At 44.7% G+C, this 25,698-nt stretch overlaps 2 protein-coding genes across 2 annotated transcripts in view; one reads left to right on the top strand and one right to left on the bottom strand.

Moving 5' to 3' along the window:
* Positions 1–25,698, bottom strand: part of LOC126273248 (protein Wnt-1-like) — an 873,380-nt gene that overhangs the window by 97,080 nt on the left and 750,602 nt on the right. The window lies entirely within an intron of this gene.
* On the top strand, positions 1,294–23,803 carry LOC126272362 (lysozyme c-1-like). Its single transcript, XM_049975173.1, has 4 exons — positions 1,294–1,466; positions 17,921–18,009; positions 20,883–20,943; positions 21,165–23,803. Exons 1-4 carry the CDS (start codon positions 1,325–1,327, stop codon positions 21,296–21,298), a joined length of 426 nt encoding a protein of 141 aa, XP_049831130.1. The 5' UTR covers positions 1,294–1,324; the 3' UTR covers positions 21,299–23,803.

Genomic DNA, 25,698 nt, shown 5'->3' on the forward strand with positions numbered 1-25,698 from the left:
TTAAGGAATTCTCCATTGATATGACTTAGAGATATCTGTACCATTTGAAACCAAAACTACTGGGATAATTTCTAGCATTTGCTTACGCTTAAATGAATGGCTGAGTACCACGAAAACAGACATGGTACAAAACAAAATGTGGTGATTCTCTAGCAGAAGGAGGTTCTTCCTCACTGGTCTGAAGATGACCACAGTAGTGGTCGAGACCGGTCACCGTAATAAATAAATTGTGATCAGGACTGTTTTTGATAGTAAATATTCGTAACACATTGATCATTGTCATTCCCATAATGTATTCAAAAGTAACAAAAATTCAAACCGCACAGATTAGCTGAAAGCTTTTAAAAAATAACTGTCAATGGACGAACGTTCCGAAAACTGTCGTGCGTGTACATCCGAGTGAAAATCGAGTGTGGAAGAGGAAATCCGTCAGCCGGAACCGCATTTCCTGAAGCGATATTTGAATGTTTACATGACCAACCACAAGTGGCATTTCGAAATCTGTTTTCGAAAGCGGGATTGCGATCCAAGTCTAAACGAAGCGAATGGTTGAGAATGGCTAGCGACATTTCAAAATCCTTTCTTTCTCCTGAAAACGACTTCCTCCTGAGCCGTCCCCGCGAGAGACCCGAAAGGGGGACTATTTCACGTACGGAATATTTTACCCAAGAGGACACCATCGTCATTTAACCATACAGTACAGCTCCGTGTCCTAAGGAAAAACTACGGCTGTAGTTTCCCCTTGCTTTCAGCCGTTTGCAGTACTACCTCAGCAATGCCGTTTTGGTTAATGTTACAAGGCCAGATCAGTCGATCATCCAGACTGTTGCCCCTGCAACTACTGACAAGGCTGCTGCCCCTCTTCAGGAACCACACGCCTGGTTCATGGGAATTTCAAAATTAAAACATAAAATGGTTCTAAGCACTATGGGACTTAACATCTGATGTCATCAGTCCCCTAGACTTAGAACTACTTAAACCTAACTAACCTAAGGACTTCACACAAACCCATGCCCGAGGCAGGATTCGTACCTGCGACCGTAGCAGCAGCGCGGTTCCGGACTGAAGCGCCTACAATCGCTCCGCCATAACGGCATGGTAAACAGCGGCGTGCAGTGACACTAGCAATATTAGGGTGTATCCAGACGCAACTTTAGTGATGCCCCTGGAGTGACGCCATTGCAGCTTCGCGTAGAAACCTGGCACAGGTGTCAGTTGAGAGACGAGTCCGCAGGTGGCGCTGAACGTGCTTACGGATCGGCTCGCCGGCTGGCGACAGACGGCGGTCGGCCATTAGTAAGGAGTGGAGTCAGTACCAGTCGGGATGCGGAACGGGAAGGTTCTGGTGTTGGTGGCGGGACTGTTGGTGGCCTTGAGCGCCGTGGCACGCGGCCGCGTCGTCTCCAGGTGCGAGCTTGCCAACGAGATACTCCGCCACAACGTCTCCGTGGGCCTCGTCAAACACTGTGAGTACCTTCCCACCTTCGCATCTCGGTTCTGCCACTGACTCTGTGTGCGTGTGTATATGTGTGTGGGGGGTCTGGGGGGGGGGGGCGGCGGCGGCTACCACCTGAGCTGGACTCTTGCAGGAAGTCGTTTTCCAGCGCAGCCACTTAATTTCGTGCCTTAGTCATGAGATAGTCCCGCCCCCTTGGGCATTATGAATCTACTTCAGTTACTTGTATCACAGTAAAAAGCTGTAAGTGTAAGTAAATGTTGCAAGTGTACGGTGCCAGAGGATCGCACTTAACACTTTTCTGTTTTTCCCTTCTACATTTCTGATAACATAATGAAAACTGTAGAGAATACGCCTGGGATCATACTCGTACATTAGACGATACCATAAGTTGTAGATTGCTTGTATGCTACATTAATGTTGTATTTAACAAAATTTTACAAATGATGAAAATGTATCATCGCCCCAGGTTTCGGGTAAACTTCTATAGTTATGGGGCAAAATGCCACACAAAAGAACGTATTAGAACAGGCTAAAGGAGAATCGAGTCAGGTACAGCCATTATTAAGTAGTATAATGCTTTACTATATCAAAAGCATCACAATCATCATCATCATTATCATCATCATCGTCTCCATCATCATTATCTTATTAAACATCAAAACATGAGACCAACATATTGCTAATGTAAACGCAAAAGTTTTAAAACCGTGAAAGACACTGTATTATTATTGTTGTTTGGCCTTTTCTTGTCATACTTTTCCGCAGTTTTCCCATTACAGTCTGTACTCGTGTTTCGTCTTCATAGTAGACTCGACAGGGAGGAAAATTATATTTATAAATTGTGACAACCTGGTCTCCAGAGAGCATCGACCTGATGCTATATTTAAGCGAAAATGAACAGTCGAGTTCGCAATAACATTTCTTCATTAACCGGTTTCGGCGCATCTACAAGCTATCTTCAGAATTTTTGACTCCCTATGGCTGGTGCTAGCGGCTCCCCAGATTTTTCGTGATACCACGATGGTACACTGAGTGGTGGCTGTGGAGCCACGGGTTAAATAGTGTGCAATTAGCGGGCCGACTATGGCTTATATCATCACCAACTTCGCGTATCACGAAAAATCCGAGGAGCCTGCGCCAGCCATAGGGGGCCAAAAATCCTGAAGATAGCTTGAAGATAAGCCGAAACCGGTTAATAAATAAATTTTATTGCGAACTCACTCTTCATTTTCACTTAAATTATACTTAGATTGCAAAGTTTCCAAGTAGCTGAAAAAAAAATCCGTTTGTGCTTTACTGTACCACATTATCCTTCTGATATTGATTTTCTCCGGTTGCCACAACCTTGAAATTATGCCGAGCTATGAATGAGCCAGCCCAGCCACTGGGATTTCTACACTAAACTGGTGATTTGCGCCACTACTTTCGGGAAACTAACTTGCCAGATGTCGGGAGTGTCTAAACGTAGGGCCATAAGGCACAGAATACATATTGTTACAGTGTTCCGACAACTTACGTTTCCTCTGTCTCAGAAAATACTCACTTGAAACGTCCGAACGACGCCACCCCATAGCCTACTTTAAGTCTTCTACGTAGCGTGGATTAGTTACATCCAAGCCTTTTAGCTGCATTTGGAATGGAAGATCCATTTTCGATTAGCTTTTTATCTTCCTGTAACGTTTTAGAAGCCAACGGCTTTGACAACATTTTCTCTCTAGTTTCTGTAACATGAAGTAGACTTCTTAATACTGAATAAGTCGGTGAAATAGTGAACTATAAATTAAGGGCCATTAAATATGTTAAAAATACACGTTCAGTATTGAAATCGGAGAAAGAGAAGACAAACGTCTTGGGGCGAAGGTACGTATTTGGCCATTAACCCCAGTTAGTTCGTAGTATCTTTGCCCCCTGACGCCTTCCGTATCACCTGCGATAGACGGCAACATGTTAAAGTAACACTTAAGCTGAGTTAGGTTATTTACTTACATATGAGGTATTGATAATTCTTTGAGATTTTGCTATAGCAGACAGACAGCCATCAGTTACAAGGTAAATACTTACTCTTCCACCACAGAAGTTCGCAGCTGAAGATGCAGGGCTGCCAAACTACACTCACAAGTAGGAAAACTCTAGATTCTGGTCTTTGGCCTGTGCGTCCCTTTGTCCCCGCCTGCCATACAGCTTATATTCCGCACTTCTGTGTGGAGGAAGGAATAATTGATTTTAAAACGCTGATCACATCATGTGTAGTTTTATTTTAAATGTTACACTGACGTATTTTTAATCTGTTACTCGCAGGAACAGTGGCAAACGCGAATAAGGGTCGCATTTTTGCAAATGGATTTCACGCCTGAGATATTTGTGCCAGAAACTATAGTGACAGAAAGAAATCGTTACTAACGCCACCACCTTCGCATGTGTAGAATATATGATGCTATATGCCAAAAAATTTTTTGCTGTGATACAAGAAAGAACGCGAAGGGTGCGAGATTGCCAGATGTCTAAAACGTGAAATAAAGTGTTTATTTCAAAAATAAAACCGTGTACGCAGGAAAATCACTTCCCTCAAGAAACTTACAGCGGTTGTGGACCCATAAATGACAAAGCGGCGTGATAATCCCCATGCTGGCTTTTCAAAATTACGTTTCCCTGGTTTCACTAAATCACGATTTCTTTGTGCTGGTAACGGTGAATTTACTTGTCAGTTCTAGAAATGCATTGGTGTAATGAATGAAATTTACAGTAAAACCTGTTAAAATTGCCACTACGTATGTCCGGCGGGATGGTTGCATTGTGCTAGTCAGAGAAAGACAAAAATAAACAAATATGAAAAACAACGCCTACAGTCACAAATTTTCGTGTTCTGTTATGTCACACGGTACATTTCGGACCCTGTGGGTCCATCATGAGGATCCGAAATACATCGTGTCATTTAATGAAGCACGAAAATTTATGACAAGTTGTTATTCATACACCCTCTGTATTGAATACAATCACTGCCCTAGCTGCAAAATATCGACAAACCTTAAAGTACGAAAGATGCCTTTAAAAAAGTTACGATTTGCTTACAGGGTAAAACTTCGCGAGAAGCTACCCCCGCTCTAACCTTTAAGTGTTATAGTGTACTGGTATGTTGAAAATGCCTGTCGCGAGCGTTCATAGGAAATTATGTGATGGAACAGCTGATCAGCGTAGCCAATTACGTAACGCTGCTTCCGTTTCGATCGCGAGAGAAGGATTGTTTTTCACGTAACAATCGTAACATACTGGATGCTAGAGGGCGATCAAACTGACGTTTCGGAGAAAAGACATTCGCTTGCAGGGGAAAGCATTCACAGACACGTAATAAGTAATTCAAGGAGTTTTCATTAGGAGCTTTGGCGTTTTCGTTATTGGGCAAGGGACGTCACTGAACAGAATATAAAGGAAAATGAAACTTTCAGCTTGGAACTTAACCTAGACTTCGGGTTAGACTACAGACTAGTATATCACCACAAAGTATACTCCGCCTTTGAGGATAGGTTATTAATAACTTTTGAACTCAGACAAATGAAAAAGTGGTGAACAGATCAATAAAAGGAACACACACGAATCCTGTCTCAGTCGTAAATAAAATGAAAACCACTGACTGTAGCTCTTCAGCTCTCAGTACTGTACTCACGGAACGGCAGATGTAATCAGGAACTGGCATTATAGATAACAGCATCACAGGCGCTGCAAAAAGAAGAGAGCTTACCATAAAAAGTTACGTAGGTTTCACTTTGCTTTGAATGGTACCTTCTGCTTTTGAGTTATTACGACTCCGCATTAGTTTCGTATCATAAGAAGTCGTGGTGACGCATAGTGGATGCAGTTCTTCGTTCATAATGAAGGAGAGAAACGCTGGTAACGAATATATATGTGGAATTTTACTTTCTCACATGTTTATCTATAATGTCTTTGTACTTCACCACATGTTACTTCGTTTGCAAGCGCAAAAACATTTATTATATTTAAAGTCAGAAAGAATTTGAATAGTGAAAAAATTACCATTTATATATACAAAAATTAAGATTAGAGCTTCTTTGCGTCTTATTATTATGTTTATTTTAGTGCATTCATATTTCTTTTAGCTCCATCTGTCGAGTCACCATTCTGTTTTCTTCATACTGAACATTAAATGTGGTTGAGATCCGCAGTTATCGATAGTTGGTCGAAGTACTAATCCAGCTGTGATACAGTGTATCTGCATCTATGGTGTGTATTACAAATCTTTGGTATGTGCCGTCATTATATTGTGATTCAGTATACGCGTCTCATCGTAATTTGCTTTTTATCACACTCGTTAATGGTCTTCAACAGAACGCTTTAATATGAGTGATGCGTTAAACTGGGAGATAGTCTGGACAATGGTTATAAACTGTCATTGGTTCAGTAATTTCACATATTCACACTGCTTAACTAGTTGCCTGCTGCCTCTCCTGCATTTTATGCATCTTTCTTAAATCATGTTTAGCTTACCGGAATGGCAAATGTGGTTTGGAATAAGAGTATGTACACTTCTTATCAACATTTTAGTATCGTGTATATAATAATTGCCTATTCTCTCAAATCTGCTCCGGACTTAACAATTTATCGAGCGAGGTATCGCAGTGGTCAGACACTGGAGTCGAATTTCGAAGGACTGAGATTCAAATCGTAATTACGCTTTACGTGGTTTCCCGAAATTGCTGAAGGCAAGTGGAGGGGTAATAATTCCTTTGGAAAGGACACGACCGATTTCCATCCTCAATAAGGACTTGTGTTCGATCTCTGATGACCTCATAGTTGAAGGTATAAGCTCCTGTCTCCTTGGAGATTATATGGGTTAGTTAATGATTATTATGTTACAATCCTCTTGTAGTTGACAGTGTATATCGAGACTTCGTTCATTGTTAAATGTAATGGTGTGGTACTAACTGATGGAGACGCATTAAGAACTGGTAAAATTTAATTTATTTCCTTTATCACACTGCACAAACTTAAACACACTATTATTCAAACTGTGTCCCACTACTATTAATCCTTCGCTACGCAACCGCCCTTGGCCTACACCTCCCGCAGCCTCTCAACAACTGCCTCTGCTTGCGACTCTCTGCGCCATTGGGCATTGTCGCCCTCCAAAGAACAACCACTTACAAATACTACACACCAGTACCCTCACAAAGGGACGTCAAACACTATCTTCCTAACCATAACTTCTATCCTCTATCTATTTAAATACCCTCCATGAGAGTGAATTTATCATCCGCAGCATATCTTCTGCGAGGGACCATAGCTACTTAGGCAAGAGTTAGTTGTTGACGACCAATGCACAACATTATTCTTAGAAAGGGAACACCAAATCGATACAATATTTACGGCACTGGGGGATGAAGTGTTAAGGAAGATGCCAATATCGACCACAATTAATGGTTACAGTGCCTCTGTGTGATGTGACTTCTTATTCCCGTGAAGGAAGTATATTCGCGGTACGCTTGGCAGCATGTGAGATGTGTTCGTGGAAACAGCCAGACGTAGGCGAGGAGAAATGGGATATCGCCTCTCTTTCAACAAAGTGTAAAACCATGGTTAGCTGTAGCGATTGTATAAAACTCTGCATTCAGCTGTACTTGCTTCTGCCACACGTAGAGAACAGACAAATACAATTACAAACATCTAAATACTCGCATGTGGTGCAATAAAAAGTACTCATTCTCGAAATAAAGTAAATAAGTAAATACGTCGTAAGACTTTCAGTCGTGTTAAAAACTACAGAGCAACTGAAATTTGTCCGACTTAACTCTAGGCTACCTGTTGTAGATTTGGCTGTATTAGAGTGCAACTGGAAGCTGGACAGTTGGTGCATTGGAGGTTTAGTCAAGGCGATGACTTTATCGATGAAAGGGAAAGTAGCGATTGATGAACATCATTAATATGCGGCTATTCGACTACCCTTTATACAAGGCACACGAAAGCGTATAGGACTTTCTATGTGTTACTACTTATACTTTTCAATTTCGTTGGAGAAATCATAGATCATCACGAATGAAGACGTGCTAGATACAGAGAAAAACGTGGACTGACGTTGATGATTCTTTATAGAAGATGATGATGATGATGATGACGATGATTAGGCAGTCCTTTCATCGATCACATTCGTCGAAAGCTTCACTGGTATAACGGAGCAGCGATATGAAAACGTGGCAGTCAGTGATGCCGTATCGTCGGATATCACGTTGCCCTTGCTCGTTGGAGAGGAGTAATTCTATCACCTCTGTAGTTTTCAAAAATTCGACCGGGACGTTTCGACTGTGAGTCAGGCAAAGTTTGTTTCATGCAGGTAATACTTTAGCAGTCGCCTCATCTTCTGGATGAATTAACAAGGAACATTCACAAATGTCATGACAGAAGGTTTCTCTAAAATCGTTCGAGAAGACAGCACTATACTTTTAGTCGTCGACTCGTTTTCCGCTCAAAAAGCCTTGTCAGAGCATCAAGAACACGGAGCAAAAGTTACTGCGGTTTCTGTACTGATTTTGACACCATCAGGTCCAACAAGATACTTCTGCGTAATCGAGGATTTTGTCCGTAGGTTGACCAACTCCACGACACTTCTGCGCGCCGATGTGAACTTCAGCTAAGGGTAGCAATAGCCTCCAAACGCTCTCGTCTTTACAGGCCGTTATGGGAACCAATATTTTGGCCATCTACCAGTGGACTTGGTACCGAAGTGGCTACACCAGTGACCGGCCAGATGACTTTCAACCTGTGAAATACTGTTTTTACTATTTTGTTATTGATAACGAGCTTTGATCATTGTCTAAACTGTAGCATTTTGTGTAGAGATCCACACATGCAGTGTAAATGAATGTGTCATTAAGGAAGTAGCGTAGCGCTGTTGTAAAGCTGACACTGTTAAAGTGAAGTACATTTGCAGGAGTTGCGTAGTTCTTCAATGCGATTGGTACGATTAAACTGAAAATGGCGAAGTCCAAAATACGTTGGCCACGACTGCCTCCCCCTCCTCTTTCCTCTCAACAACATCCTGTGAATAGGAGGGCTATATTTGTCACTACTTTGCACAGTACTTTGCGCTCGGGTAATAAGCGGCTGCAATGGGTTGGGCGAGGGCTAACGACCAGTTTAAGAACTGTATATTCAGTACGTCATAACTGCGTACGATCAGGATTACGGCCCAAAATTTCGCACGGGATCGGTTGTTAAGGCGCAAGTCTTTCAAGTGTGCTTTTTCCTCCTTAAAATATGAGGTCAAATTGTTGTTTCCTTTGGATCTTTAGATTAGCAGTTTAGCACTATACCACTGAGCCACCAGGCCACAAGTGTACCCGAAGCTGTCATGACATCTCAAAAATATTTCGTTGCCTCAAGCACTTTGCACTGCAGGAAATCGTCATTGAATCTCCGTCACCGCAATTTTCAGCCACCTCGAACAAAATTCTATCCATAATCCCAGAAAAAAATGAAAAGTCAGTATGTAACTGGGAGGACACAAACAAGGCGGTTCGTCTACAATAAAATTACAGTGCTTTTTGGAACAGGAATACTTTCAAAACTGTTTTCTATATTATAACAAAGTTTGACCCACAACTGTTTCATCCTATTTAAAAACAAATTTTCATATATCTTTTACTGTATGCAAGTGCGTCGACAGAAACAAACATGTTAGATACTTCAACAATTTGATTTAATCACCTGCCTCATCGCCGGCCGTTTCAGTCTGGAACCGCGCGACCGCTACGGTCGCAGGTTCGAATCCTGCCTCGGACATGGATGTGTGTGATGTCCTTAGGTTCGTTTTGTTTAAGTAGTTATAAATTCTAGGGCACCGATGACCTCAGGTGTTAAGTCCCATAGTGCTCAGAGCCATTTGAACCTGCCTCATTTTACTACGAAAGTAAAGACCCGATGAAACCATTTATGAACTGTAATAGTTTCAGAAGAATAATCACTTCCCTATTTCTTAATATCTAATTATGCATGAAAATAAGACTTACATAGAAACTAATTCAGTTACAGATGTTAGCTATGATGACCAAAGATACGAACGAGTTTTACGAGGGATGTGCAATAAGTAATGCAACATTTGTTATGGAACCTCGTGGAATATTTCCGCTTCAGCCTCTTCAGTTTCACGAAGCTCGGACATGCGGCGGTGCTACACGTAGCCTTCAAAATGGCGAGTGCAACAGAGGTGCGTTCCAAGCAGAGACCTGTCATTCAGTTTCTTCTGGCGGAAACCCACAGTATCGCAGACATTAATATGCGATTGCAGAATGTCTCCGGAGACTTGCCAATGAACAAAAGCGCGGTGAGTCGTTGTGCAAGGCGTCTGTCACCATCGCAACAAGGTCGTTCAAATCTGTCCGATTCCCGCATGGTGGACGGCCGCACACAATTTTGACTTCTGCAGTGTTGGAACGTGAGGACACTCTCACTCGAGTTGATAGACGGATCACAATCAAACATCTCGCTGCCCACCTGGACGTCTCCGGTGGTAGTGCTGACACACTTGCCAACCGGTTAGGGTACTCTAGTGTGTGTCCGCTGGGTTCCTCGCCGACCAACAGAAAACCATGAATAATAACGAACATCTGTGCGGAATTTTTGCAAGTTACGAGTTTAATCGTCCCAATTTTTTGTTGAACATCGTCACAGGTGATGAAACATGGGTCCGCCACTTCACACCCGAAACAAAATGGCGATCCGAGGTGTGACGCCACACCACCTCTTCTCCGAAGAGAAAGTTCAAAGTCGCACCCTCAGCTGGTAACGTGACGGCGACGGTCTTCGGGGACCCTGAATGGGTTACTCTGTTTGATGTCCTCTCTAAGTGTCTTGTGCTGCCTTCAGGAAACTGAAGAAACGACTTCGGCGCGTTCGTTCCCACAAAAGCGCAAACGAATTTCTCCTTCTGCATGACAACGCATGGCCTCATCCAAGCCTGAGCAGCCGAGAGGAGCTCACAAAACTTCATTGGATTGTTCTTCCTCATCCACCCTACAGCCTGGACCTTGCACCTTCAGACTACCATCTGTTTGGCCTAATAAAAGATACACTCCACGGGAAACACTACGTGGGTGCTGTGGAGGTTACTGATGCAGCATGACATTGGCCCCATGTCGACCAGTAGAGTGGTGCCATGTGGGCACATAGGAGCTGCAAGTAAGGTGGTGAAAGGCTCTCGCATTGAATGGGGATTGTTGAAAAATGGGGGTGTGAGCCAAAAGAGTGGGAAATAATGTGCTATACTGGAGTCCTGGATAAAACCATCTGGCTTTTAGAGAAAAAATGTTGCATTAATTATTGAACGCCCCTCGTATTCCTGCATTTCTATGTAGACTTGTCAGAGAGAAAATTTCACTTAATTTGTCGTTACTCAGAAGCTGCAAAATTAAACTGGCGCTGATAATTGCGCGTCTGGCTGGCGGGTGCATACACTTCATCTCACCCACTACTTACGTTATCTCTGCCTACCGATGAGTCTCCCACTCAAGACTAGGTGCCATTTTCTTTTCCGACGGTGTCCAGTGGTGAATGAATTGAAATGAAAATCAAATACACGCGTAAGAGTCAGTTTCCTCTTCCGCTTGTAACTATTCTAAAGAATAAATGATTGTTTTTCCATCTGACTTACAGTTTATCGTATAGTGAGAATAGTCTTCAAATCTTGAATTAAAAGATATGCAGAATGCATTACAATTTTACAAACCACTACTCAAGAGACAATGAAAAATGAGTTATCTTACTGGCCGCTATGGCGGAACGGTTCTAGGGGCTTCTGTTCGGAACCCTGCTGCTACTACGGTCACAGGTTCGAATCCTGCCTCGGGCATGGATGTGTGTGATGTCCTTAGGTTAGTTAGGTTTAAGCCGTTCTAAGTTTGGGGGAGTGATGACCTCAGATGTTAAGTCCCATAGTGCTCAGAGCCATTTTTTTTTAGTCACCTTACGGGATCCATCAACCATCAGCTTCAGGTCGGCCTTGTATTATTTTCCTGAGGACCGCCTGAAATTGATCATCTTCACTGCTTTGGAAACGGTACAGTTTCCTTTCTCCAAAAGCATTTGCTGCAACTTCATGTCTTCGTCATCCTTTGGTGTCGTAATTCCGTACTTGCGTTACTATTATCTACACGGACTAGCTGAAATATCCCTATCGAAACATATGTCGATCAGCTAGTTTCCTTTTTAATTGGAATGGCCGTAACGAAGCTCCTCTGCAAGCCATGAACACTCTCACAATTCTGGACATTAGTGTTTCGCTCAGGTACATATGCTGTCTACGCAACCGTGGTGAGTCACTTCACAGGAGCTTGAAATTTTATGGTTTTGACTCTATGCCGGCCGCAAAGATAAATGTTTTTGAAAAAGGTTCGATTCATACTGCAGTGGATCAGTTTCCAGCGTTATTCTGCTAAAAAAAAAAAGAGAGCATTCTGAATAAGGTTTCAGTCTGCATCATTATGGAGCAAAACAGTGTCCAACGTGACGACATCGTACACGACTTGTAGGAAGACATTTTCAGCAGAATCAAATTCTGGACGAAAATTTAATCTTTCAGTCTGGAGCAGTGTGTTCCTGTTTTTAAACTTCCTTTAAAATTAAAACGGCGTGCCTGACCAGGAATCGAACTGGGAACCTTGCCTTTTGCGGGCAGTGCTCTTATCGATTTTTTTTAATGAACAAAAGATCTTTATTGGTACAAACTTAAATACAAGAAAAATGCCATCCTTCCGGCGAAAATAACACAAGACATGATACTCGTATAAGGTGAGCAAGTTTTTTTAGTATGAACAAGGTGTAGGAAAAAAAAACTAATAATACTGTTGGAAGCTAAGAGGTGTAAAGCAATTTACAGTGGAGTGAGGGAAAAACCAGTGTTTATCTAGTGTAGTGCATAAAAGAAAGGAGGCGTGTGTCCATGCGCCTACTCCACTATGGGTTACAATGTAGAAAGCAGCGCGAGGGGTCTCAGATGTCAGCAGGGGGGGCGGGAGTGCTGTCGGCGTGTGGTACCATCCAACTGAGCGGGGGTGACGTAAAGATCGCGTGTAGGTAATTAGCGAAGAAGGCGCGGTAGCGCGGTCGCTGTTCGACTTCGCTGTGGGCGGTTTGTAAGTACTGCCAGAAATCAAGGCGTGATTTGTCGCCATCATTATACATGTAGGTGATGGTCCATCCCTTGACCCATACAATCGCATGATTTTTGGTGGCGGGGAAATAAGTATTCTCAGGATGGATTTAAAAGTCCATGGATCAATCGAGTCCGGCGGAACACGGAGGTAACAGGCAACGAACTGTCGGGCAAGTTTCCAGACGTCACTGGTGGCAGCACAAGTCAGTTGATGGACATCGTCATCCATGAGGTGGCACATGGAGCAGAGTGGAGAGTCCTTTAGTCCTATGGCGTGAAGACGATGATTTGTGGCGAATTTTTCATTTGCGACCTGGTACCATGTTGTCCGGACTTTGGAGGGAAGAAAAGGCTGGTGGATGTGACGCCAAACCGTGGGCCACCGCGTGGACGGATGTCGCAGTTCGATATTGTTGCTGGATATGGAACGAAGGAGTGGGGTGTAAAAATCTTTAGGTCGAGGAGAACGCGTGGTCGGTAAGTGTGTGTGAGCATAACTGAAGTCGACGATGAAATCAGAAATGTGCGCCAGATGGTGCTTCATGTGTCCGACTGGTACTGGTGGTGTTATGGTCGCGGGCACAAGGATTTCCAGCAAGCTGCGCGTAAGGGAGGTGCCCCCGTGCCACTACTTGTGCATGGTGGACATGTACAAGGACGCCGCGCGGAGTCGCACATTGACAAGACCGAGGCCACCCGCTCGCGGGGGAAGGGTGAGCGCGTCGTAGCGGACCTTAAAGAGCGTACCGGCCGTAAGGAAGTATCCGAAGGCAGCCTGGAAGCTACGTCCAATAGTTGATGGCAGCGGGAGGACCTGTGCAATGTGGACCATTCTGGACGCCACATGTTGATTGAGGTATTGGACACGTTGTAAAGAATCGAGTCGTCGGAGAAGATTTTGTCGCACCGTCGTGCGGATGGTTTGAAGAGCACGCCGAAAATTGATGGCAGCGGAGCGGCGCACGGTGGAGGTGAAAATGATACCAAGGTATCGTAGTTTCTGTACACACGGGAGAGGTGCTAAGTCGTCGTGTGAGAGGCCGCGTCCAATGGGCATCGCCGCGGATTTAGCCACATTCATGTTACTGCCCGCTGCAGTGCCGTACGTTGATATCAAATCAAGTACCGTGTGTGTTTCACTCCGTGAGCGGATCAAGAGGAGGAGGTCGTCCGCATACGCACGACATCGAAAACTGTGCTGTAGCAAAGTGAGACCAGAAAGGTGGCTCGTCAGACTCCCGATGAGTGGCTCCAGGCTGATGGCATAGAGTAGGGTCGAAAGTGGGCAGCCTTGCCGTACGGAACGTCGGATCGCCACTGGTCCTGCCACACGACCATTAACCTGAATCAACGATTCGGCGGTGCCGTACAGGCGCCGGATTACGTCGATAAAGGCTGGTGGAAAACCCATGCGGTTCATCACGGAGAACAGAAAAGGATGCCGCACTTTGTCGAATGCGCTGTCAAAATCAATGGCAACCACTGCGGCGCGGAGTCTGCACGCCGCTGCCAGTGCAATTAAATCGCGACATTCTTCTGTGGCCGTTTGTATATTAACTGAGCCGCCCGGAGTTGTCTGTTCCGGGGATAGAATGCTAGGCAGGACCTTGCGGCATCGCGTTGCCAGGAGGCGTGTAAAAATTTTACAGTCTGCGTTAAGCAGAGTCAGGGGACGGTAATGTGCTGTCGTCACACCTGGTGTCGGTTTGTGGATGGGTATAATAATTCCCGTGACGAAGGACGGCGGTACGGCGTTCCCCATCGTAAGCAGTTCATGAAACATCGTTGTCCACCGTGACGCCATTAGTGTGAAGAAAGCACGATAAAATTCTATCGGCAATCCGTCGACACCAGGTGACTTATTCAGAGCACCTTTTTTGATTGCATCGTGGATTTCGTCACGCGTAATGGGTTCCATCAGCTCATCCGCTTCGTTGCTGGTGAGGGTGCGAGTTACGTGTGGTAACACAGACTCCTCAGCGTGGTTGTCGGTAGTCTCCTCCTGGTACATTGTGCGGTAGTGGTCGACAAAGGCACTGACGATTTCGGCCTGGCAAGTGACGTGCTGGCCGCGACAGGTTGTGATCTCGGTGATGAGTTGTTGTCGCCGATGTTTCCTATCGGAGGCGATATGATGCATGGTCGGATGTTCCTGTTCCGCCGAATCTTGATATCGGGTTCGCACCATAGCCCCTGCAGTCGACGGCGTGTCAAAGTTACAATTTGGGCCTTAATCCTGCTGCGTTCCCTCTGAGTGTCGGGTGTGGGCGGTTGGGCGTCCAGGTCGCGGAGAACGGCGTAGAAATAGTCGGTAGTGTGCCGGCGCCACATAGCAACTTCTTTTCCATACTGAATCAAAGTACGTCGAATGGCAGGTTTGGCACATTCCAGCCACCAGGTCAAGGTCGTGCAGTATTTAGGTAAGCGACGTTCACAGGTGGTCCATGTCTCGGTAACACGTTGAAGACATTCGGGATCATGAAGATGGGAGGTGTTTAGCTTCCACGGTGCACGACTACGCCAGACCACTTGCTTGGGGAAGAGAATGTTGCAGATGTAGGCACAGTGGTCCGAAAAGGCCAGGGGCCAAAGCTCTGCACCTTGGACTGCAGATGTGAGTTCCCGAGAGACGTAAATTCTGTCCAGGCGGCTCGCGGAGTGACTCGTCTGGTAAGTATGTCCAGGGGCGTCGCCGTGCTGAACTTCCCAAGTGTCGCGGAGCAACAGATCTCGGACGACAAGACGCAGTTCTTGACAGGTGTTGTAGTGGGGCACTTGATCTTTAGGGTGCAAGACACAATTAAAATCACCCGCAAACAAGTAATGGTCGCAGCGTCCAAGAAACAAAGGAGCGATTTCTTCTGAATAGAAGAGGGCCCTGTCGCGTCTGCGGGTGGAGCCTGACGGAGCGTAAATGTTGACGATACGCGTCCCCATGATGGTGACGGCCATGCCTCTGGCAGATGGAAGGTATGTGATATCGGTCACTGGAATGCCTTCTCTGGCGTAGATGGCTACGCCGCGTCCCAGGTGGTCACCAGGAGAAGGATAAGTGTTATATCCCGCGACGTCTGGAAGTGTGGCCAAGTGTACTTCCTGTAGTAGTGCTATATCGACGTCCGACGCCCATATCATCTCTCGCAGCAGTTGTAGTTTCACGGGTGAGCTGATGGTGTTAGTGTTTATCGTTGCTATGCGGTAGGTTTGGAGCCGTCCCCCGCCGTGAAGGGGAACTCCATCGGCGGAGGATGAAGAGGGGCGAGGCAACGGCGAGTCGTGCCGTGCGCCACCTGACGGCGTTATCAGCGGCGTAACGATGCTTCCGTCTGGGGTAACTCTGTCCCCAGCGTGTGGTCCGGGTCCTCATCGACGTCCTCACTCCACACCATTGAGGGCGCTGTCGTTGTGATGGTCGTACGTTCCACTTCGGTCGTAGGGGCGGAGGACATCTCGGCGGCAGTCGCATCGGCGGAGTCCATTGGTTCAGGAGCACCTGAGCGAGCCCGTAGAGTTGTTGGCATCGAAACATCCACACTCGGCGTCATGTTGTCGTCATTCGTATCGTCGTGTAGGTTCTCTGAGGCCTCGTCGTGTCGGACGGCCTCTGGAGCATCAGGGGGAGGTGATCCGTCTCGTTCCGAGACCGTACGACGCCTCCTCTTGCGCCTCTTAGGTGAACGTTGTTTGCGGGTTCGTCCCTCTGTGTCGGAAGACGGAAGGGAGTCGCGTCGCTCTGAGAGGAAGGCCTTCGCGGGAACGTCAAATGAAGGGGTGTCCATATGTTCAGGCTGGTGGGTGTCGGAAGTCGTCGCTGTTGGTAGTGGCGCCGTAGTAGCGTCTGGCTTTGAGCGCGACGTGTCGGCCCCGGCGGTATCCATAGCAGCTGGAAGGGTCACCGGTACATGGTCCGATGAGCGGCGGCCGGTGGGAGGAGAAGAGAGTGCCGATGCGTAGGTGATCGGTAAAATCGTCGTCGGAGCCGTAGGTGCCACGGTAGCGCCTGGCAATTGGGTGATCCGTCGCTGAAGACACTCAGATCTGAGGTGGCCTTCTTTTCCGCACCCGGAACAGGTCTTGGGTTGGCCGTCGTATATGACAACCGCTCGGCACCCGCTAATTTGCAGGTAAGATGGCACGTGGCGATGGAGGTCGATGGTGATCTGCCGTACACCGTTAAGAACGGGGTACGTTTGGAATTGCGCCCAGCGTTCGGCAGTGTGGCCATGTACAGTGCCATAGGGGCGGAAAGCCGCGATAACGTCTTCCGCCGGTAGCTCGAATGGGAGTTCGAAAACTCGTATGGTGCGCATTCCTAAGCCGGCATGGTCGGCAGTGACCGCTCCGACATTGCCGTCGGCGTGGCAAAAGCGTAATCCATGGTTGGTGTCACGAAGTATTCTTTCACACACCGCGTCGTTGACAACTTTCACGTACACAGTACTGCTTAATATGGACAAATGGATGCCCAAGATGTCGGAAGATGGGATCTTAGCAACGTCGCGTAGGAAGCGTTCCACTTCCAAGGCCTTTGGTCGTGCGTATTCGTTGCAGAAGTTGAATCGTAAAGTTGATTTTCGAAAACGATTGGCCATGGCTCTATTGCACGTAAGCGTCACGTAAGTGACGGCCGCTGAAATGTAAACAACAGCGAGCGCGCGCGCTCCGCAGGCGGAAACAAACAACACGTCCGCACTGCACGGCGGCGTAGCCGGACTTTGAGCTGTGCAGGTAACTAATGAGCCGCCCTCACAAGATTACTTCAGACAGTACCTCTCTCCTACTTTCCAAATCCTCAGTGCTGGAAATTGAAAACGGTTGGCAAATAAAACACTAGAGGTAAAGGGATGTAACTGATGTAATAACTCGCTCAGTTTCCTAGCACAGTCTGTTTATGTTGTCTATCAGCGGCTAGCGACAAGAATCTAACATTCGGAACTTCTCATCACAACCAATATTGTGACGGCAAGACGCAAAAGGTGGGCAAATGGTGTTCGTAACCCATAACACAGTATGATGAAATACCGTTGGCTTGTTTTCTGTTAATTACGTAAATACGTATGCGAGCACGTAGATGTTTAAGTATCAGACTGATATCTAGTTAAATGAAACGATTGCTGTGCGATGACATAAACTGCAAGTTGGTGGTTCGTTCATTTTCCGATTTTCCGATGTTTCAGATGAGCAAGTGCTGTGTGTGTGTGTGTGTGTGTGTGTGTGTGTGTGTGTGTGTGTGTGTGTGTGTACGTACTCGAGATATGTTGTAGTGTGTCCCTCCGTTTAACACGAATCGTCTTTATCTCCAACAGGGGTCTGTCTGGCAGAGAGCGAGAGCTACCTAACTACAGATCGCGTTGGTGAAAATGCAGATCTGTCTTCAAATTACGGCATATTTCAGGTAAATATTAGGTGAAAAGAATGCGACCATGGGAAAATTATAACATATAAATGGTTGTTTGTATACATGATATTTTACTGTTGTCTGCTAACAGCTGAAATTAAACTGGCCAGGCGGCGGACTTTAAGGAATGAATGTTAAATACTAATACCTCTTGTTATTGTTGTGGTCTTCACTCCTGAGACTGGTTTGATGCAGCTCTCCATGCTACTCTATCTTGTGCAAGCTTCTTCATCTCCCAGCACCTACTGCAACCTATATCCTTCTGAATCTGCTTAGTGTAGTCATCTCTTGGTCTCCCTCTACGATTTTTACCCTCCACACTGCCCTCCAATACTAAATTGGTGATCCCTTGATGTCTCAGAACATGTCCTACCAACCGATCCCTTCTTCTGGTCAAGTTGTGCCACAAACTTCTCTTCTCCCCAATCCTATTCAATACTTCCTCATTAGTTATGTGATCTACCCATCTAATCTTCAGCATTCTTATGTAGCACCACATTTCGAAAGCTTCTTTTCTCTTCTAGTCCAAACTATTTATCGTCCATGTTTCACTTCCCTGCATGGCTACACTCCATACAAATACTTTCAAAAACGACTTCCTGACACTTAAATTTACACTCGATGTTAACAAATTTCTCTTCTTCATAAACGTTTTCCTTGCCATTGCCAGTCTACATTTTATATCCTCTCTGCTTCGACCATCATTAGTTACTTTGCTCCCCAAATAGCAAAACTTCTTGACTACTTTAAGTGTCTCATTTCCTAATCTAATTCCCTCGGCATCACCCGACTTAATTCGACTACATTCCATTATCCTCGTTTTGCTTTTCTTGATGTTCATCTTATATCCTCCTTTCAAGACACTATCCATTCCGTTCAACTGCACTTCCAAGTACTTTGCTGTCTCTGACAGAATTACAATGTCATCGGCGAACCTCAACATTTTTATTTCTTCTCCATGGATTTTAATACCTACTCCGATTTTTTCTTTTGTTTCCTGCACTGCTTGCTCAATATACAGAATGTATAACATCGGAGAGAGACTACAACCCTGTCTCACTCCCTTCCCAACCACAGCTTCCCTTTCATGCCATCTGGTTTCTGTACAAATTGTAAATAGCTTTTCGCTCCCTGTATTTTACCCCTGCTACCTTCAGAATATGAAAGAGAGTATTCCAGTCAACATTGTCAAAAGCTTTCTCTAAGTCTACAAATGCTAGAAACGTAGGTTTGCCCTTCCTTAATCTAGCTTCTAAGGTAAGTCGTAGGGGCAGTATTGCCTCACGTGTTCCAACATTTCTACGGTATCCAAACTGATCTTCCCCGAGGTCGGCTTCTACTAGTTTTTCCATTCGTCTGTAAAGAATTCGCGTTAGAATTTTGCAACTGTGACTTATTAAACTGATAGTTCGGTAATTTCCACATCTGTCAACACCTGCCTTCTTTGGGATTTGAATTACTGTATTCTTTTTGAAGTCTGAGGGTATTTCGCCTGTCTCATACATCTCGCTCACCAGATGGTAGAGTTTTGTCAGGACTGGCTCTCCCAAGACCGTCAGTAGTTCCAATGGAATGTTGTCTACTCCGGGGGCCTTGTTTCGACTCAGATCTTTCAGTGCTCTGTCAAACTCTTCACGCAGTATCGTATCTCCCATTTCATCTTCATTTACATCCTCTTCCATTTCCATAATATTGTCCTCAAGTACATCGTCCTTGTATATACCCTCTATATACTCCTTCCACCTTTCTGCTTTCCCTTCTTTTCTTAGAACTGGGTTTCCATCTGAGCTCTTGATGTTCACACAAGTGGTTCTCTTATCTCCAAAGGTCTCTTTAATTTTCCTGTAGGCAGTGTCTAGCTTATCCCTAGTGAGATAAGCCTCTACATCCTTACATTTGTCCTCTAGCCATCCCTGCTTAGCTTCCTGTCGATCTCATTTTTGAGACGTCTGTACTCCTTTTTGCCTGCTTCATTTACTGCATTTTTATATTTTATCCTTTCATCAATTAAATTCGATATTTCTTCTGTTACCCAAGGATTTCTACTAGCCCTCGTCTTTTTACCTACTTGATCCTCTGCTGCCTTCACTACTTCATCCCTCAAAGCTACCCATTCTTCTTCCACCGTATTTCTTTCCCCCATTCCTGTCAATTGCTCCCTTATGCTCTCCCTGAAACTCTGTACAACCTCTGGTTATTTTAGTTTATCCAGGTCCCATCTCCTTAAATTCCCGCCTTTTTGCTGTTTCTTTATTTTTAATCTACAACTCATAACCAATAGATTGTGGTCAGAGTCCACATCTGCCCCTGGAAATGTCTTACTATTTAAAACCTGGTTCCTAAATCTCTGTCTTACCATTATATAATCTATCTGATACCTTTTAGTATCTCCAGGCTTCTTCCATGTATACAGCCTTCTTTTATGATTCTTTGTAAGATTTCCCGTTTCCATATTTCCCGTCCTCTACTGTCACATGGTCGGTCGCGGTGGCCGAGCGGTTCTAGGCGCTCCAGTCCGGAACCGCGCGACTGCTACGGTCGCAGGTTCGAATCCTGCCTCGGGCATGGATGTGTGTGATGTTGTTTGATTAGTTAGGTTCAAGTAGTTCTAAGTTCTAGGGGACTGAAGACCTCAGATGTTAAGTCCCATGTGCTCAGAGCCATATGAACCATTTTCTTATGTCACATGTGTAGAAGGGTGGCATTAGTGCTGAGTTCCCTCTAAATGTACAGACGAACTGGCTCCCCAGTAAGCCAGACTACCTTGCTAGAACTTAGATCACTTGAATGACGCATGAAAGCAAGGTGTTACTATTATGGCACACAGAAGAGCGAGTCAGTGTTGGATGACCCAGAAATTTTTGTTGCAGATAAACCAGTACTGGTGTGGTGATTCTCGCAACCCTGATAAGTGTGACGTCAAATGCGAAGGTAAGTGACCTGCTAGTCACCGCTGTCTGTTTGCTCCTCAGCAGGGATCACTCCACTCCTATTTAAACATCGGAATATACAGTTCTGCGATTTTTAGTAATTACTTAAGAGTTGAGTTGAAAATTAAACACCAGTGAAGTGAAGTGAAGACCCATGGAATAAGTGAAGAGTAATGTTTAGCGTATCGGGATGGGTGTACAGCGTGTGCTCTCCTTTTGCAGATCTCCTTAACGAAGACCTGTACGACGACTTCGAGTGCGCTCTGAAAATCTACCGCAAGCGGCGCTTCTCAGCCTGGGACGGGTGGCGGAAAGGCTGCAAGGGTGTCCACCTGGAGAACGTGTCCACCTGCTAGACAGAGCTAGCGGTGACCTATAATTGCCAGGAGTGGATAGGCGCACCTCAGAGCCGCCGTGCAGCGGGGGATGTTTGGCTCTGGCCTACAATAAGCTACTGCAGTCAAGTTTATGCATTAACGAAACTGAAACTTCCTGGTAGATTAAAACTGTGTGCCCGACCGAGACTCGAACTCGGGACCTTTGCCTTTCGCGGGCAAGTGCTCTACTATCTGAGCTACCGAAGCACGACTCACGCCCGGTACTCGCAGATACAGGCAGAAGTGCTTCGGTGGCTCAGATGGTAGAGCACTTGCCCGCGAAAGGCAAAGGTCCTGAGTTCGAGTCTCGGTCGGGCACACAGTTTTAATCTGCCAGGAAGTTTCATATCAGCGCACACTCCGCTGCAGAGTGAAAATCTCATTCTGGGTTAACGAAACTGTCCCTGAAATAACAATACTCACAAAATAAACATAATTAAATGAATGTTACGTAACATACTATATCAATATCGAATTGGCATATCATAGCGCCTTGATTTTGCCGAGAAAGATGCACTGTAAACACACCACCGTGCGTAGATAAATACTGTAGTTATGCGGCAGCGCGGTTCTTTCCGTCCCATTACGACGAACCTTCACCTACCTGTGAACATTGTCTCAGCAGATCATCAGTAGGGAAGCCGAGCGAAACCTACTGTACTTCGACGTGAGCCAGGCTGCAATTATAGTCACTAATCTACGTTTCGGGAGAAAGTTTTCACACGAAATGAAAGGTTGAAAATTTTGTCCTCAATTAATATGTTCTGAAACTTAGGTGAACAAGTATCACTGCCAAGCCCGTGCTAGTTTTAACAGTCACTCACAATACCTTTCACTCACGTTAGCAAGTTTATGGTGTTGCATTTCCCGAAAAACGTAATAGCTACAAAAATACTTATTGTTATTGATTGAGAATGCTCGCCAAATATTAAGTCTGTCGGTACCAAATGCAGTCACAGTTTTTAGCCACCGACCTGCTCAATACGCCACGCGGAATTTGTCTTTTCTCGTCACAAAATTCACTTAAAAATTCCTAAATTTCTACATGCCCATCGGAATAAGTATGCTGTCACTTTACCACACTTTTGATGTATGAAACCCTGCTAGATCGGGCAACTTACCGTTTCCATCGGAACTACTACTACACACGTCCGAACAGTTTTGTGGCTGGGCTCCCACTCTTCTCTAGAATACTCTAACAACATTCTCCTGCGTCAATCCGCGCTTTTCATCAATAACCAATCGCAAAATCGTAAACCTAACGACTGCACTTTTTACCGACGTAATTATCTAATATGCTGAAGTTTTGCTGATGCATAAAGTTATTTACTATTGTTATTTATACCTGAATTAACGTTCCCTTTACCATAAACTTACTTTACAAATCTATTCTACAAAAATCCCCTTGTGCACATCCATACTTCTTCAAAATGTTCCCACACTAAATCCTACTATATAACTCGTTAAACAATTATCTTCAGATTAACCTTAAACCACACTCGCTCATCATTCATATGCTAAAACACATTTATAAAATTTTACCTACACAAAGAGACATAATAACACTTTATGAAAATACTAGAACAGTTTATGAAAAACATTGTATTACTTTAGTGCACTCTAGTGGGCACAATCGAAACTAAAATCACAGTCCCACTGTCCAATATTGTCCTCTATCGGCTGATACATAAACTAAGTGCGCGTCCAGTCTCGCGTCACCATCTGTCAGTATCCAGCTCTGAGACACATCTCCCACGTAACCGCCTCCAAGGCAGGATCGTTATACGGCGCTACGTTTCAGTTACTAACATTCCGAATATGAGAATACCATACTCATACTTAGTTCGCTCCATTCTCTCCTGAAACTATATTACTAAACGGATGTAGCGGAAGCACGGTTCCACTTCGATTGCCTATCTAATCTCTTCCAGTTGAAGCAAAGATTTGATTTTCAGTATTTCATATAATTACCGAACGACGTCAAAAATTGCAACTATTGTCATAATCTACTCGAGATAGAAACTTACGTTAAAGATCTAACACAATACATCAGGTGTGAAAGATAGAAACCACGTAGGCCGATGTCTTGATTTTGAGAATGAGAGTAATTAGCGACTTCAACAAATTTTACAAATAATGTCAAATGTTTTCGAAAAATTTTCTCGCTGACACTGCCACAAAACGAAAAGAAATTATCATCGTACTCAGGTTTGAAGCTCATCTTAACGTTTTACCGTGTTTGCGATATAAAACTTGGATTGTTTTCAAAAACCGCCTTATGCAATCACTGTTTATTTCTTCTTATTCACCTAGACATGTTTCGACATCTATGTGTTATGTTCTGTGTTTCAAATTTACATTTCTGTAATTTTTAATACAAAGTTTATAGTCATTTTTCTATTGAAAACCTAAAAATTATAACATGACCATTTGAATTGATTTGTTTCGATAGCTCACCTGAAAATTACACTACTACTGAATCTGCGCTATTACAGATGGGTTTTTGTGCCCCTTTTGCCGTTTTTGACAGCGTGTCATCCCATGGTAACCCAGAAGAAAATTTTTGTGGATTCATAGTGAGATCCCATTTTACCAGATAAAATTAGTGCACATACTGATACAAAAGGTTATTACAAAATATAATTAAACGAGATAATAAGAAGTCAGCAAAGTACATTAGTCTGATTGCACCATTACAATAAAAGTGGGGAAATTTTAACGTCTAATACAGTTATATACTTACATAATGAAACGTTGAAGATACCCTCCAGGCAAATGCCGGGATGGTTCCTCTGAAAGGGCACGGCCGACTTCCTTCCCCATCCCTCCATAATCCGATGAGACCGATGACCACGCAGTCTGGTCTCCTTCCACAACCAACCAACCAAGATACCCTCAAATTCTGAACTTCCCTTTCAGAAAGGCGAATGAAGTATCTACACATTTGACAACGGTCTTATTCATGGGACTAAGAGCTGCTCAAAGAGAAAAACGATTCTCAGTTTTAAAACATTGTACAGTGTAATTGTTCCCGAATGAGGCTACCATCACATTCTATGAATATACGTAAAAGGTCGGTGCCAATGAGGCAGGAATCGCAGCTTGGAGAAGGAATTAATTTTAAATGATGTATCGTTTTATTGGTATTCATATGACCTGCTCTTAGTCTGTTAAGAGTAACAATTTCGCCGTCCGTTGTGGCCGAGCGGTTCTAGGTGCTTCAATCTGGAACCGCGCGACCGCTACGGTCGCAGGCTCGAATCCTGCCTCGGGCATGGATGTGTGTGGTGTCCTTAGGTTAGTTAGGTTTAAGTAAGTTCTAGGGGACTGATGAGTTCAGTGGTTAAGTCCCATAGTGCTCAGAGCCATTTGAGCCAGTAACAATTTCTCTTCTCGTGAGAGCCAAGTTGAAAAACTATGGGTGGCGTGGTTTGTCCACTCCATTTTTGCTCGGCTGGTAAGCCTAAGATGAAAATCGTTGTATGGTAGGGTTACATCGATGGGAAGTAGATGCTGCACCATTTTCGCCAGTTGATCTGCACGTTCGTTGCCCCTAATTCCAAAATGCCCAGGCATCCATTGAAGGTGAATCCGTTGACGCAGCTCCTTTGCTTGATTGAGATTTCTCAGCATATCACGTGCCCAAGGATTAAAAAATTTTCCTTCAGCTGCCCTTGAAAGAGACTGCAGGGCAGTACATACTGCGACCGTGGCGACTTGTAAGCGGATTATGTAAAGTATATCTTGATGAATGATGTAAAACTCCGCAGTTAATTTCGAAACTTCAGTAGGCAATATGTAAAATCGTCCACACCCAACGTGATAGTAAAAAAAAAATTGCGACTGTTGCAGAGACAATACTGCTCACTGTATGACTCGACCTAAATCGCCCGCTGAAGAGCATCTATGTGAGCGGCCCCTAAACAGAAAGTACACTATCGAAGTCACGACACGGTGGCGAGCTGAGAACAACAGAACTGGATTCTTGCGAAATGAGCCAATAGGCTGACACACAAAACGAAGATGATTTATGTTCAAAGCGAATAGTACTCATGCAATCTGGTAGCCATCTAATGCAAAAAAAAACAACGAAATTCACGAATTTCCTTTGAATTCCATCAATCGTCTGACGTGAGTAGGAAAGACCTAATGTAAATGTGTGACAAGGGCCTCCCGTCGGGTAGACCGTTCGCCGGGTGCAAGTTTTTCGATTTGACCCCACTTCGGCGACATGCGCGTCGATGGGGATGAAATGTTGATGATGATGACAACACAACATCCACTCCCTGAGCGGAAAAATCTCCGACCCAGCCACGGATAGAACCCGGGCTCTTAGGATTGACATTCTGTCTCGCTGATCTCATTTTGTTCGCTTTTGT

Source organism: Schistocerca gregaria, chromosome 5, assembly GCF_023897955.1.
Source record: "Schistocerca gregaria isolate iqSchGreg1 chromosome 5, iqSchGreg1.2, whole genome shotgun sequence".
Taxonomy (NCBI): Eukaryota; Metazoa; Arthropoda; class Insecta; order Orthoptera; family Acrididae; genus Schistocerca; species Schistocerca gregaria.

Excerpts from the sequence above, each read along its gene's own strand:
- LOC126272362 (XM_049975173.1), top strand. The coding sequence starts at position 1,325 with ATGCGGAACGGGAAGGTTCTGGTGTTGGTGGCGGGACTGTTGGTGGCC. Across the intron at positions 18,010-20,882 it reads CAAATTACGGCATATTTCAG|ATAAACCAGTACTGGTGTGG; the intron begins GTAAATATTAGG and ends TTTTTGTTGCAG. Across the intron at positions 20,944-21,164 it reads GTGTGACGTCAAATGCGAAG|ATCTCCTTAACGAAGACCTG; the intron begins GTAAGTGACCTG and ends CTCCTTTTGCAG.